Source organism: Pezoporus flaviventris, unplaced genomic scaffold (genome assembly GCF_033815535.1).
Source record: "Pezoporus flaviventris isolate CSIRO_AGI_PZ_B2104156 unplaced genomic scaffold, CSIRO_AGI_Pfla_v1 ptg000047l, whole genome shotgun sequence".
Lineage (NCBI taxonomy): Eukaryota > Metazoa > Chordata > Aves > Psittaciformes > Psittacidae > Pezoporus > Pezoporus flaviventris.
The window spans coordinates 117296-133617 of NW_026892595.1; the positions used below are offsets into that span (position 1 = coordinate 117296).

At 40.9% G+C, this 16322-nt stretch overlaps 1 protein-coding gene across 6 annotated transcripts in view; it reads left to right on the plus strand.

Annotated features, from left to right (window-relative positions):
* Positions 1 to 4441: 4441 nt before the first annotated feature.
* Positions 4442 to 16322, plus strand: part of RBM33 (RNA binding motif protein 33) — a 104996-nt gene continuing 93115 nt past the window's right edge. For all 6 annotated transcript variants that reach the window (XM_061467988.1, XM_061467989.1, XM_061467992.1 and 3 more), the window contains exons 1-2: positions 4442 to 4781; positions 14885 to 14963. In XM_061467988.1, coding sequence (XP_061323972.1) covers positions 4754 to 4781; positions 14885 to 14963 — 107 coding nt within the window. In that variant the 5' untranslated portion in view covers positions 4442 to 4753. The remainder of the gene's footprint in view (positions 4782 to 14884; positions 14964 to 16322) is intronic.

Here is a 16322-nt window from a genome sequence, read left to right on the forward strand (position 1 = left end):
CATGAAAGGAAGGACTGCCTTACATTTGTCAGCTTTGCCCCAACTCCCTTGCTGCCCCTGACACCAGATGGGCATCCTTATGAAACGAAGAAAAGCTTAGTCATCAAGACTTTCAGCATCCAGACTGAAAAAAAAAAAAAGAAATAAAATGCTGTAAATTTTTGTAATCTAATATTTTGTAATGTAATAAAATCCATGCTTAACACTTGGATTCTTCCAGTGTTTATTGATTTATTTCCTCTAGAACCCTAAAATATATTGCAAACACTGGGGTCCAGGGCAAATACCCAGTCTTCTGCATGCTGCTCTCAGTTCAGAACTCAAGCTACAGCCCTAACCTCCCTGCAGCCAGTTAGAGCTAGTAATGATCTATATATTTAATACTATACTTCCACACTGTATGTGTTCTGTTGAGATTCTGAACTGTGGTGGGTGACCAGCCTTCTAGGGACTCCACATGTGACACATTAATAATACACTTGACAGACACATTGCTTGTTGAGACCATTTAGCAGTACACAAGCTCTCCTATTCTCTACCCTAGCAGCTGTTTCAGGGGTCCTTAGGTCACCTTGCTCTGAACAAATTACAGCTGAAATAAAATGCATCAAGTGCATTGCAGACAAAAAGGCAGATAAGCTGCAATAAGTGGATAAATAAGTAACAAGAATGCGAGAAGAAATAGAAGGAAAAACTGCAGCAGTAACAAAATCTGAGACACATAAACACTGCCTGCAGCTCTGAAACTACAGTCAGTCCAGAGGCTGTAACACACTCATAATGTTTTGTGTTCAAAGTTTATCACAACAGCCTTTTCATATTTTAGTTGTTTTAACCTCATACTGTTCCCTTTCCTTAAGTAAGATATTCAGTTTTTAGAGTCTTTCCCATTTCCTACTCTGCCTTTGCCCTTCTGGGGAATATGCTCAAAGAAGCAGCCTATTTTACCTGTGTATACCTTTTAAGAGGTACTGCTGCTGCTGCCAACAGGTCATAGACCAGGCCCAGCGGCACTCACAAAGAGACTGAATTCGCTTTTTCACTCCTTGTGTGCACACTTTAAATACAGAATTCCCTGTCAGGTGTGACAGAATATTTGTTGCATCACAGGATGGTGCTGACATAACCCAAGACCTGTTTAGTGCCTAAGACAGGCTTAACTTTAAACAGAAGATGGTGCTTGATGTCGCTCTCAGAGGTTCACCACAAGAAGGTTACGAGCCAAACCCACAACCTGAGCACTCATCTCAGCCAGCCTGCACGCTATGAAAACATAGCCTGGCTGTGCCAGACCAGAGTGAAAGCTCACAAAGAGGTAACCGTGGTTAAAAAATAAACCAGAAGTATATTTTCTCTAGGGAATTAGAAGTCATTTGGTGTCAATAACACTGTCCTTAATAACTTTGTATTTATTTTAGGGGTTTAATAAAATTATACTTGGAAGGCTGTTTTACTGTGTTTCTGACTGGTGACTTCAAACCATTTCAGTGTGCATGCAAAAACAAATAATTGAAATAAGAAACAAAATAAACCCAAACCAAAACAGATAAAAAATTGAATGTGCCTGTTCCAAAACTAACCTACTAAGTACACTGGGGGAAAAAAAATAACATCCAAAACCACTGTAAATAAAACTGATAATGACTACTGCCATGCAAACAGCGCGTTGTAGAGGTCAGGACACAACCATTTTTACTGAAAGGTTTAAAATGATCAGAAAAAAAGCAGTGGTTTAACATTATTCTCCCTAGTTTAGGGGGAAATCTGAAGCAGCAGATGCAAGGCAACCTGCCCTAGTAATGCAGCAAGCAAGTGCAGAACCAGGATTAAAAGTTTCTTGAGTTCTGGCTCAGTTATTTACTTAATCTCCTTGCAGGCAATCTGTTGCATTCCCAACTGCAACTGGATTTCCTTTGGAAGACATATGGCAAATAAATTATTTATGCAGAATTTCCAAAAGTATTTAACAAATTGATGATGACTAGTTCACATAAAGTCATATTAATTCATGGATTCCAGAGACAGCAATAATGTTAATCCCATGTACAGAAAAGACACAAGCACACATGAATTTTATAGCACAGGTTAGGTAGTATCAGAAATTTTTATGCAGAATCCAGAGCAACTATAGTTCCCAGAATTTCAAAACTCAGTGAAAGTCCTGAGTGAAGGCAAATAGAGCAACTACACCTGTCTGTCGCTGTAGTTTAAGTCCCTGTTCCACACCTGCTGAACTTCACACATCTGGGAATGGTCACTTTTTTGTACTAGAACCGTGAGAAATGCCTAAAGAGTCTGTATATTAACAGAGTAACAGTGAACTATCATGCTATTCTTTTTTAATGTTAGTGTGTTAAGCAAATGATAACCTGATTTATGTTTGGACAGTCTGTCATGGAAATAAAATCAGCCATCACCATGAGCAAAAATATAGAGCATAAAATACACTCTTCTAAATGTCTGAATGCTACAGAAATGCTCATTGTGAATAGTGCTTCTGTTTAACATGTAATTTCCCAGCCTCAAAGAGAAGGGATACAGAGAATTAGGACAAGAGAACTGTGAATTTTAAAAGGCTGCTGCTGAGTAACTGAGCCTTGCCTCCCCCACTTCTCCATCCAGCCTTTAGAGGGCTCAGAAAACTGCCTCCCTTACCAGGAAATGCTCTTGTGTTGCAAACCTGCTAACCAAAAGAAAGATCAACACCAAGGAGCGATGGCTGAAATCCTGGCCCCACTCAATCATCATGGTTTTATACTATTGATAGCAGTTGCATTCATCTCACTGTCTCCATGTCAGGCAACCAGGGCTGGACTGGTTGTTTAATGTGTTAAATTATCAGCAAGCATCTCCTACTGACGGTCTGTTTCCTAAACTGAAGTCAGAATTTGGCTGTGAATTTACAGGAATATGTAAAGAATAAATGTCTAGCTGTACAGATGTGAAGAAAATCTGAAAAATGAGACCAAATGAGGTAAGTCTGCAGAGAGCCCAGAACAAAGTGACATGAGAACTTCCCTATTCTCATAGCAATGGTTTAATCAGGTAACACCGATAATTTAAATACTAACACTGTTAATTATTTCCATGAGGAGTTGTTCACCTGGGAAAGATTTGCCATTCTCTTCAACTAGTCTTGTTATAGGAGGCTCCACTGAAGTGCTTCAGATCAGATTTGGCTTCTTTGCAAGCAGTATAACCTAAAAGTTTGTTTTATGCAAAGGCACAATTTTATTCTTTATGTTTGATCTGGCGTGTGCAGAATGCCAAAGTTCTGACTTCCCTGTTAAAAGGTGGGAAGGAAACTCAAAAGGAAAGCTCCTTTTGGAGAATTACTTTTCTGTGGAATCAGTGATCCAAACTGAACTACTCTACAGCCACACGATTGAAAAGAAGGGCAGCACATTGCCAGGCAGCCAGGAGGGATGCGCTCAGTGAGAGATAGCAGAAAAGGACTTCCAGCTTGCACTGGAATTTAGGATGATCGTAACAGTGTAAACAGATTTAGGATGTTGTAACACCATGGCTGTAAAGCACCCAGGTTCAGTGAAGCAAAAACTACATGGCCTGAACTCTTAAGTTTATGCAAGCTCAAACCTCCTTGTACGCTCAAAAGATGAAAGACCACGTATGTCCTTAACATAGCCCAAATTGTCCTTTTCATGGCGTGTTTTAATCCCATTAACTCATGGGTTTTTTTTCTGACACAAGAGGCAGCCCAACTTAGGAGCAGCAGCTGGCCCCATGACCTAGTGAAGCCTCAGTGGTGCCCAACGCTCACCTGGCGTTTCGGGGGTACTGCGAGCAGCCCACTTTGGCAAAAGACACCTACAGATCCGTATCAGGGAAGCATGTGAACGCTGCCAAGCCGCTTCCTCCCGTTCCCACTCCCTGTGACCGGTCCCGGCTAGGCAAAGGCACCGCAACCAAGCAGCTGACAGCAGCCTCCCTCAGGGCCAGCGACCCTGCTCCACTGTGACGGGGGGTGTAGAGAGGCTAGGCCCAGGCCACCGGGGCCTGCTCGCAAGAACCCTGGGCACGGTGCGGAAGCCCCATGACCACGGCTCCCGACAGCCTCTGCGCAACTCTCGGACCTAAGGCCCAAGGAGGCGGCCGCACGTCCCTGGCCCGATCGCAATTGCACTACACATTACACACACATTACTTACACACACACACACACACACACACACACACACACACACACACACACACACACACACACACACACACACACACACACACACACACACACACACACACACACACACACACACACACACATTACACACACACAACCCCCTCTTCCCTCGGCGCGCATGCGCGTTCCAGCCCCTCCACGGTGACACATGCGCGTTCCTGCTCAGCCCGGGCCGCAGGCGCAGCACGCAGGAGGAGGCTCGGCGCATGTGCAGAGGGCGCTGGCGATGGTCGTGCCCGGAGCGCCTGGGCCCTGTCTAGCCAACCAGCGACGCCCGCTGTCCGCCCTCCCCACGAGGGAGGGACCGGTTCTCCGCCATCCCATGATGCAGCGCGGGGGCGGTGGCGACAGCGACGGTGGTGGCGGCCGCCATGTTGTGGTAGTTTGTTGTTCTCCTGTGGTGGGTGCGTGCGGAGGGGCGGCGGGAGGGGGCACCGCCGGGCGCTGAATCCGAGCCTCTCCCCATTCCGTCTTCCCCCGCTCCCCGCCGCTCCCGCGTGCGGCACGGGGTCACCGCTGGAAGCCGCCGCTGCCTGGGCAAGACGAAGAGCCATGGCTGCCGCCCTGGGAGGAGGCGCAGGTGGGTGTCACGGCCTTGTAGGGCTGCGCCGGGGGTTCGGAGCTTTGTGGGGCGGGGCCGGCTAGAACCGCGGCGCGAGGCCTGGCCGGGGCGGAGCGACTGGCGGGGCTGCGGGAGCCGTGGGGCCTTCCTGGGGCGGTGGCGCCCCTGCACCCCGCCATCTCTTCCGCCTAGGCGGGCGCGGCCAGCTGCGCCGGCGGGGCGCGGATAGGGTGAGCCCCGTGCTGCCGCGGGGCAACAGGAGCTCTACAGGCACTGCAAGGCCCCAGGGGCTCCGCTCTTGCTAATGGGAGTCGGCGTTGTGCGCTGGTGGGAACTCTTGTGTTCCCTTGTCTGGGGCAGGGCCCCTCTTGCTGTTGGCCTTGCTTTCACTTAGAATAACAGTTTTGATAAAAGCTTGTCAGAGTTGTCAGTTAATCCATCTGCCCTTTAGTCTGTGTGTGTTTTCTGTAAGTAGGTGTAATGAAGAAGAGCATGGCTCAACCTTGTGATCACTCACCAAAGTGGTCAGACTGTTTGCATTGTTAGCTTAATTGGCTACAGTGTACATAAACAAAATTAAACTTCTTATTAAAGCTAAATATCACAAAGAAATTCTCACATTTAGGAGTTGAGTTTGGGAAGAAGGTTAGGAAGGACAGCACTGATGGGTAAAACAATAAATATCTTAATATCTTGGGCATTTTTAATGTTGTTAAATATGTTGCAATGTTAAAGTTATTTTACAAAAAACCTTGGTGCTAGAGTCTGTGGTTCAGATTAGTTACATGTGATGTGGAAGCAAAGTTTGTATGCATGTTCTATCTGTGGGAGATTTGGTACTATTATGAGGACAGTAATTTAAATAAAGTGTCACTTTCGAGTCCTTTTGATTCTTGTGTTTAAAACTACTGCAAGGCGACTGAATGCGCCTTCATGTACAAAGGTATATGCAGCAAAAAACCTTCAATGAAGTGGTGAAACTGCAGTTTCGAGACTGTTTTTAGTTGTGGAGTACTGTATGTGTTTAGCCATGTACTAAGTGGGCACAAGCCGTTGTTTGTTCAGCATTAACACTATGTTTATCAATAAATGGTGCAAATTATAAATACAATCCTTGCCCCATATAAACAGCATTTGTCTAGCCTAGATGGTCACTGTGCAGCACTTGTGTTAATGAAGAAACGAAGAGGTGTCACACTTATGGCCATATGACTAGTCAAGGAAAATTCCTGTTTGAAATTGTTAGATACGTTTCTAAGACTCAGTAAAAAAGTATAGAATTTACAGGAGTGGTATATGCAACCCTTCTTGGAAAGGGACTACTGTCCAAAGTCAATGGTACTAACAAATGGGAAAGAAGCCCAGGAGTAAATGGTTGTTTGTCTTAAATGTTTTTGATCAGTTAAAGTTTTAACTGTAGAATTTAAGCTTTTTTTTTTATATTTTGGGGGAGATCAAAAGACTTTAAAATATGGCAGTACCAGCACCTTGTTTTGGTGTGGTGATTTTTATTTTGTTTTGTTTTTAAAGCTCTAATAATTGGTAAAGTAGTGCAAAATAGGTCTTGAGAAGGTAAATAGAGTGTTAATTTGATGACATTTCAGGGTAACATGAGAAAGTTTTGGCTTTGAAGATGTAGATTAAAGTTTAAATCTTCTGTAAGGCTGTGTTGCATGGCTGAAAAAGAGTGAAATGGCTGTGTTGGCTGAACATTTAGATACATTTGATGGAAGGAAGGTGATCTGTTGGACAGCATGTCTGGACTCACTGGTTATTTACAAGTTTTTAGGCTTTTGGGGAATACAGGCTTGATTCATAATAATAAAGTCTTTGTATGTATTTTTGTGACCACTTGGTGAAACTAAGTTTTCTAAGGGTGAAGGTAAAGGCTCTTTTGGTGATAGGTTTCACAAACATAAACAGGAAAGTTTTCAGGTGGTGGTATCTGGGAGTGATTCACAGCTTCATGTTACTTCACAAATTCCTTTGCTATGTAGCCAGACTCGGTTTACTTCTAATTCTAGAGTGGCTGTATTGTAGAAGTTCAAGATGTGTGTGCTAGTAATGATGAGGGACTTTAAGAGCTTACGGTTGCTTGTCAGTCTACTGATACGGTAAGACAGTGGTTCCCAAACTTCGATTCAAACTGTCATATAAAAACAGAGTCAGAGCAAACATGTTGAATGTTGGGTAACATAATCTTACTCAAAGGGTGACTGTAAAGAGAGTGGAAGCCCTCTATTCACAAGGAGCTACATGGAGAAGACAAGGGTCAATGGCTACAAGTTGCATCAGGAGAGGCTTCACTTGATAAAAGAAATACTTTTTTAATTCTGTTTTTACATAGAGAATAATCAGTCACTGGAAAAACCTTCAGGTACATAATGAAATCTACATCACTGGAGGTTTTCAAGGTGTGATTGGACAAGGGTGCTAGAAAAATTATTTCACCTAGGCTTCCTGTCCCACAAAGGTTGGACCAGATGGTCTTTCAAGGTCCCTTCCAATCTGGGCTGTTCTATGATTTAGTGATCATCTGCTTGTAGTGTAATGTAATAACTGTGTTGTGTGGATGCTGACATTTTTTTCTTGGTGTTCACTGCAATCAGCTTACAGCTAGATTTTAAGCTTATTAGGGAGAGATGGTTGTGGGATAAGCAACAAACCATTACTAAAACAAAGCAAGGAGCATGTATCTTGCTTGTCATACTGAAGTAAGGGAAAACTATTTGTAAGTTTTCTTCCTTTCAGATTAATTAACTGCTGATGAACTGCAGTAGTCTGCAAGACTTTTAGTGTAGATATTCTTGGGGTATGAATCATGACAGGGGTGGAGGAGGAGCTGAAGAGGGCTCTGTCTATACGTGTCTACCTCATATTCCCGCCGGAGGTCCTGTACTAACAGTAGCTGAACGGGTGTTTCTCTACCTCTTAGCTTGTTATGTTATTCCTCCAGCTTGAATTTACGCTGTCATCAGTTTAAGTAATCTAAGGGCTGCTGTTGTGCTTTCAGCAATTTAGTGGCTTTAAAAACCTCTTGTGAAGCGGTTGATAAAAATTGGAAAAGCTTATATACTGTTAGCACAGCAAGCACCTTTCTCTGTTGTTGTGGGTTACTGTCAGTTTCAAAGATGGACTAAAAATTCTCTAGCATGACAAATTCAGTTGAATTTGTCTTGCTTCAGGCTGTTCAACAGTAGCATACATGGGCTGGAAACAGATTCTGCATTTGTGCCTAGCTGAAGTGTGTGGAGTGCTGGCTGTATTTTGGTGTCTCTGGGTGGTGCATCCTATTTTGTTAGGTGGACTGATACAGTTGGTCACTATAACTTAGTGTGTGCATATTGCAGTAAAACTCCTTTAAGTGTCAAAGGTCTATAGCATTTGCAATTCATGAAATAAAAATACATGGTCATAGGCTAGTCTACCAGCTAAGTGCCAAAACCCATTACTGTTTGAACGAGCTTGTGGCAGGCAAATTTGCTTTAAAGCGTAGCAATTTATAATCTCTATGCTTCTTTGACAAGCTTTCACTGAAAGTCTCATTATTCTGAATGTTCTCTCAGGTCATCTAAATTAAACATACTATCACTTGTGTTTACAAAATCCAAACCATGCTTTATTGTGTCAAATACTCAACCTCAGATTTTAGGTCACACAGGGCTTGTTCTCCAGAATAATTTAAGAAGATAGTTGTTAGTGACTTGGCCAAAAAAACTCCAAGTAATGTGTTTGGTCCTGTGTTATATTCTACTGTAAGGCAGCCTCTGTTTTTACTGTAAATTTTGGTGACTGTGAAAGATGCTGAGGAGTTTCTGGAAAGTTGCAGTTTCTCATCAGTGTCCAAAGCCATTTGGCAGCTGAGTTCATGTGAATTTCATTTAAGCTCTTGGCCATCATTCACTGTTCCACATTTGTGAAGCAAAGACTTTGACATTTTTAAAATGTTTTTTCCAAGACAGATATGTTTTCAAAGCCAAGCAGACTTTGGAGTTGTGGGTTTTTTTTTGTTTTTTTTTTTGTTTGTTTGTTTGTTTGTTTTTAATTTTTTGGTTTGTTTTTTTTTTTTTGTGGCTTGATGGTTCCAGACAGCATATCTTAATTAGTTCTCTTCTTGCTTATTGTTAGCGGGCTGCTTTGCATCATAACAAACTCTCTAAAAAAAAAAAATTGGTTTTGAGACAGTAAAAATAACTTCTGTGGAAATTATTTTTTCTACTTTGTCTCTTTGAGGAAGTTAAACTCTATAGAGTAATTTGGAAAGAAAGCATGAAATACATTAGTTGGGGACCATGTTAAGCAGTTGTTGCATTGTTATAAATACTTAAGGCTTCTGTGAGTGTTTACCAGTATAAAGGCTTTATGATGTCTGTTCTTGAACAGATAAACTAAACTGTGTTTTGAGTGTGGTATATTTGTGTTCTTTTGCATAATGCAGTAATAGGAGTGAATGTGACTCCCCCCCCCCCCCCCCCCTTTTAAGAATGGGTAGAGAGCTTGAGTATCTATAATAAATGGGACTGCATTTATAGTGTGCTACATAATGCCTTAGATTTACATCACAGGCATAGGAGTTCTTGTTGACCTTGTGTTTTTATTGCTGGATGCTGTCACGATTTGTTACCCAAAGTTTCCATTCAACTGATGTTAATAGTAGTTACATTTCCAGCCTATGTGTTTTAGATGTGTCTGTTCCTTGTGAAACCTGTTACTTTTCTGTATTGCATAGCAAGAGATACTGAAATTCAGTTCACTACCAGGCAGAAAAATAGTATATAAATGTATATACTCAATTCCAGAACGCTGAGGCTTTACAATACCTGTATGTTGTGTAACCTTTTACAACAAAATATAAAGAAAAATATTCCGTAGAAACCAAACTATTACATAATGATAAAATGGTAATCTGTTTTTAATCTGGAGACTTGTGCTTGAAATGCTGTCAAGTTGTCGTGTTGTGTTTCAAATGTGATACCAGGGAATGTGATAGGTCAAGATGGACTTATGTTCAGCATTAAATCTGAGCACAGAGAATTGCTATTTTTTCATGGGGTAAATAATTTTTTTCCTCTAGTTTTTTTTGTTTTTTTTTAAAATGCCTCCCTTACTCTTACTTGCTCTGCCCCAAAGCAGTGTAGCTGAGTTACTAAAAGACCTGTTGGGTAAACAGTGCGTAATATGTTTTATCCATTGAACTATTGGATCACTGTGGCATCTCCGTCTTGTTTTGGATAAGGAGACATCTTTGATGCCTGAAACTAATAGTATGTTTTATGTTCATGATAGTGTGATATTGAAGCAAAATACAAAATTTTGAACTGTTAAGGTTTATGAGACAACATGTAGTTAGTGTTCCAGAAAGTGGGCAGATGTATTTATAGGAAGACTAATGATGCAGTCATCAAATGTTTTCCTAGTTGAGAAGTCTTGGCCATCTCATTGCAGTAAAATACTCCAGCTTAGTAACAGTTGCTATGTAGGACTACCTTTTTAGGCTATATTGGTACCATTTTAAGATGTTTAAAGCTCTCCAGTGTTCTTACTGATTCACCTCCTACGCTTGTGAGACTTGACTCTGTAGCTTACGACTTCGATTTTACATAGAAAAATGATTAGTGAAGGTTTTATTGAAAGGGTATCTACAGAGTTAAAAACTGTGACTGGCATAGCCAAAGAGGAAATGAGGCATGTATTTTGTAGTTTTCTAGTGTGGATGATTTGTTCTTATTAAGCAGTTCTGGGTATATATCATAAAACAACTGAAAAAAAAACCCCAACTGTATAGAACAACTTTTAGCATGCTGGTGCTACACCAGGGTAAGTATAAAGCAAATGGGAACATTTTAATGAAGCTTTGTGCTTCTTAAGTTCAGACTTAAGCAGGGGAGATTTAGGTTAGAGATAAGGAAGGAATTCTTTCCTGTGAGAGTGGTGAGGCGTTGGAACAGTTGACCAAGGAAGTTGTGAATGCCCCACTCCTGGCAGTGTTCAAGGGCAGGTTGGACAGAGCCTTGAGCAATCTGGTCTAGTGGGAGATGTCCCTCTGCCCATGGCAGGTGGGTTGGAACTAGACAGTTTTAAAGTCCTTTCCAACCCAGATCATTCTATGATTCTTCTGGTTCGCAGCTGGCCAGAGCCTTGTCAGGCAGACTGGCCTTCCAAAGCAGCCAGCATTAGTCAATCTCTGCAGCATCCTGCAGCTTCTCTGTCACTTTGATAATGGTGGTTTTCCTGCAGTAGGAAGAGCTATGTGGTAGATTATTTCTTTTGTTTTCCTCTATAACTGATCTGCCCTGCTTCCTTAGCCAGTTAGTGGTTTTTGGTATTTCACAGGGCTTAGTGTGGTTTGGTTTTTTGTTTGTTTGTGTTTTTTTGTTTTTTTTTTCCCAGTCCTTCTAGTGCGGCCTGGAAGTTAGAGAGAAGGCTTAGCGTACTTAGTGATCACCTGTTAGGATCTTACAGTTGATACCCAGCTAATGTGCATACATCTTGGTAAGGTTTGCCAAGAGAGCCTTGCATTGAAAGAAGGAGCTGTACCATTGAGTTGCATCTGTTAGCAACAGTTCCTGTGTACTACTGCCTTTCTAGGCTGCACTAATGCCACTGGAAGAAACACAAAACCTCTTCCCGCTTCTACAATAAATGTTTTCCTGCTTAAAAAGCTTAAGTTCATGGATTCCTCCCTCCCTTTTTTCTTCTCTGTTCACCTCCTACGCAGTACTGAGAATTATATAGATATATAAATATGTCTTTGGCTGTTGCTGTTAGTGGTTTTGTGCTTTGCTGATGCTGAGTGTTCCTCTTTATATACAAGTTAATGTTTTACAGGCACTTAACCATGCTTGACACAAACATTGACTTGAGTTTCTTAAGGAGAAACATCCATAAATGTTATGCTGATTTTGCTGTTTACTGCTCTTTTGTTTTACTTAGACAGAAGAAAATGAAAACTTGTAGTTTTGGAAATGTAAAAAAAGTGATGCCTCACTGAGGTTTGCTAGGTATCAGATCACATTGCTGGTGTAAGGCCTGTGTCTATTGCAATACTTGCGGTCTCACAGATGATGAAGCTGGCAATGAATGCTATTTGTAGATGTGTGATTGTTGTGACCTTCTTTTCTAAAGGAGAGCTACAACCTGCTTTGGGCTCTGACAGTACTTAATGTCAAAATAGCATAATTTGTAATGTGCATTGTCACTGTCAGCTGTCAAGAACAAATAAGTATAAAAAAGCTGTCTTCCTCTGTCCCAAAGATCTTTGTGTCATTGGAATGTGATGAGACAAGGAGAGATGAGGACAGGGCAGTGGTGGGGACATAGGTGAAGCAGTTCCAATAAGCTGTGGTCACCACACACAAGTTAATTTTTGGGGCTTTCGTGTGCATCCTGCTAGACTAGTGAAAAGGGCTTTGCATGGATGCAACTCAGCTTTGGATTTTGATAGGAGTGGCTCAAAACCAAGGAATAGGTAGTGAGAAATTTGGAGGGGTTGGAAGAGCTGAGGGTTCGTGGTATTGGTATCATGATAGAGTGGAGGTCTGGCTCTACACTAGAAACTTGACAGGCATGTGAACTCTCTTTTGTATTGTTTCTTTACTAGTAGTAATACTAGGTTGTAGCGCTTGTATGGCCATGGAACTTCAATGTCTGGCCTGGAAAAGTACTATGAATTGTACTGAAGAATGATCATTTTTGCTGTAGAGAGATCTCAGCAGAGATAAAGGGTTTGGCACATAACTTTTCTAGATTTAAACCTGTTTGACTTAAAGGTCCACATGTGTAAGAATTGTGTGCTGAAGAGCTAAGATCTTCAAGTAGTGCTGGTTTATAATGCAGCTCTCTGGAGTTCTGCAAGTGGTGCCTGGCATGAAAAAATATTGTATCTTGCAAGCAAGCAGGCGTAGCTTAAAAAGAAGCTAGTTCTTCCTGATAGTGGTGTTTCAAGCTGTGTTAGTCAACATGTGGACACTGTAATTTTGGGTTGCTGCAAAAGCAATTACCTCATTACCTTAAAAATAACCCACAAACCAAAAGAAAAAAAAACACTTAGGAGGTGTTTACATCAGAACAATGACAGTGCAGGATACTTGCACCCTTAAAATGGCAATGCAGTAGAGATGCAATTGCCCAGAGAAGTTGTGACTGCCCCCTGGCAGTGCTCAAGGCCAGGTTGGACAGGGCTTTGAGCGGCTGGGACTAGTGGAATGTGTCTCTGTCCATGGCAGAGGATTGGAACCAGTTGAGCTTTAAGGTCCCTTCTAACCCAAACCAGTCTGTGATTCTGTGATGATCAATGCAGTATGGTTTTGAACGACCATAAGGAGGGCAATGTGGGGTTTGTTTTTAGTGGCATGTTTTTTGTTTTTTTTTTTTTTTTTTATTGTGTGGTTGTGTTGGTTTTTTTTACAGATTTTTTTTTTTTTTTATGGTGTTTTTTGTTTTGTTTTTTTTTTTGTTTTTTTTTCAGTATTGGGTGAAGCTAGTAAACTTACGTCTGTGTGGCTTTCCCCTGTGAGTGAAATAGGAATTGGAATAGGAGTTTGCAGAGAAATGTAAACTGACAGTTTGTTTCAGTGGTGTTAGCCCATAAATTAGTTTAAATATAGAAGATTAGTTAAAAATATAAAAGTATCTGTAGGCAGTAAAATGGAGAACCTGCTAAAAAGTAACTCTATTTAGCTACTGTTTCAGAATAAAAGAGTTGCCACACTGGGCTTGTGTTGCATCCTAATTCCTACAGGGTAGTCTTATTTTCATAGCTATTTATGACTGAATTTTGTGGTTTGAAAGCTCTTCATTTAGTGACATTGCAAGAACTGAATTTTATATTTTTGATATTTTTACATCTTCTTAAACTTAGTTGGTCACTATCACTTGTGTTTTGATAATATGAAGGAAGAAGTGAATAGGTTTGTTGTTGCATGTGGGGTATATTCACTAAAGGATACTGGGTTGAGTTTGAAGAGCTGAAAACAGATTTGATTTTGAAGGTTCCCTGAAAAAACACACACATTTTACTTGTTCATTTTACTCGTTCAAGGAGGCAGATCCAGATAGAGTCAGGAGACTGACTGGGTATATGGCATCTTAGTGATCGTAATTTCTGACTGTCAGACTGCAAGGACTGTATTGCTCAGCCTCCTGTATTTTGCAGACCATTAAACTGCAGCGGGTTTCTCATTTAAACATAATGTTAATTTCCGCATTTGTTTGACTCTTACAGAAGTAATTAAAAGGTGTGAAAAGACACTAAATCCAGGTGTGCCTTTTCTGTTGGGCTTTAGCCACAGGATGGGAGAGTGAGGGTTGAGTGTTTCTGAAAGTGTGTGCTTCCAGTTTGCAGGTGATAGAGACATCTGGGTGTCTGAATAGAGCAACTGAGCTTTGCATTTCTTTTGCATATAAATGGAAGATTTAAGATTTTTAAGTAGCAAAATTATAATTTGCAAACTAATCTATGCAAGAGTAATTTGTGATTTGATAGGCTAAAGTGAGGGTACTTGTTGAGAGAAATATATGGAGCATCAGTTTTATCTTGGAAGGCATCTTCTATGCTTAGGTACCTGGAGTAACCTGCTTCAGTGACTTCCAATGGTTGTAATGCCCCAGTTGAGGTAACTGATGGTGTATTACACCTGACTCCCTTGCTCTGTGCCAGGTTGCCTTGTGCTGACCTGAAGTTTACTCCTATCTGCAAAGTGCCTTTGCAGGCTCAGTGTAGGTAGATAAGCTTGTGGCCCCCAAGGCAAGCAGAGAACTGGCAGATGTCGTTTCCTTCATCTCTGTTGCACCTCAGTTTTGTGCATTCCTGGGGAGTGCCTGTCTCTGGAATTAACCTTTGTTGGCAGAATTTTCCAGTGATTTATCTCATGTTCTGTTTTCCTTGGGTCATCCTCAACTCAATGGTGAAGAGGGAAAGCTACATAGTATATTATGTTTTTTTTTAATTAGTGAGGCATGTTGGTATTTATCAGCTTTCCTTGTGTTAACATGGAAAGCAGAAAAAGGTATTTTTTGCATCTTCTGAAAAACAATCCCCACCAAGTAATCCTGATTATATGGTTGTTTCAGGAACCTTTCAATTCAGTGAGAACTATTTAACGTAGTCACCTTTTTTGCAGATGATGACTTTGATCAGTTTGATAAGCCTGGTGCAGAAAGGTCTTGGAGAAGAAGAGCTGGAGATGATGACTGGGACAGGTAGGTAAAATACTTTCACATTCAGTTTCTGTGTGTTGAATTGCATTGCTGTTTTCCTGTTCTGTCATTTTGTATTCTAATATTTAGAGCAGCACACATTTAGAAACTGATGAAGATGTTGGTATCTATGCATGTCAGCTGATGCTAGATTGTGCCAAACATATACTTGCCTTGAGGAATATAAGAGCGCTATGAGGAGATACCATTTAAAATCAGATAAATAGAAAGTATTTGTGGTGTGTAATTAATTTTGCAATTACTGTTTTGGTTTTCCTTTTAAATATTTAATAGATCCCAGTGGTTTAAGTAGTTAAATTTTTGCTAGTACTTGAATTTGTCCAATTTTTTAAATTTTTAATGGGATGTTTAAATTCTTATTCTCAAAGTTCTACTTCATTTTTATATTTGGGAAGAGTAATGGAACTCAGGTATGGACTTCTATTGAAAAATATGACTGCTGTAAAGATTTAAAGTATGCATGAACTTAGTTATTTTGGGAGAGAATAAGAACATGTTCTTTTATGTGAAGGCACTCTAACTGGGAGGACTTAAGCTATTGAGCTGCTGGCTAGACTTGCCTGTTTTTGGGGGAAAAAATTTCACTTTTGTGGTTGGTTGGTGTTTGTCTTTTGTGTTTTTTTTTTTTTTCCTCTTTTTTGTAATTATCACTCCCTTTTAGGAAAAGGGAGAGTTTTTCAGACTTTGCCAGTGGTTTTCACTGTAAAAAGGAAAAAAATCCCAAATATTTAAATAGATTTTTGTCTCTTCTAATAGTTCCAGTGATTATAGTAAAAAAAAATTACTGTAAGTAGTTTTCACTGAGCTGAGCCCTTGGATTGAATCAGGTACTCTACATTTATTGTCATTCCAGAGGAATTAGTTTCCTCTTCTGTGCTTTTCTGCTGGATTAAGTGGGTAGTTTTCGTTGCTCTAAGGGGTGAGTAAGAAGGAATAAGGGGTTTGGACAATAGCTTCAGTGTACGGGGTGTTTTGCTGTACACTGGTGAGGGGTATCTGTTCTCTTTCAAGCCAGGACAGCTGTTTGAGGGCTGGCTGCTGAACTGCAAGGGACAGATCCAGTGTAAGAGTGTAATTAAAATAACTTCAGGTTGGGTCACTGTGCTGTGCTGCCTCCCAGCCCCAGCTCTGGGTATTCAGAACTCCTGAAGTCAGTATTACAGGCAAAATATATTAGAATATTTTCTGAACTTTTTGCCTTCACTAACTTAATTGTATGAACAGATGGGATTTTAGATGCTGGCTGGCCACATCTGTGTTTAGCTGTCCTACTCTTACCACTTCAGAAGATTTGGAAGAGTCAAACAGCTGCTGTACTGCAAGTTGTAATCTTATTGCCAG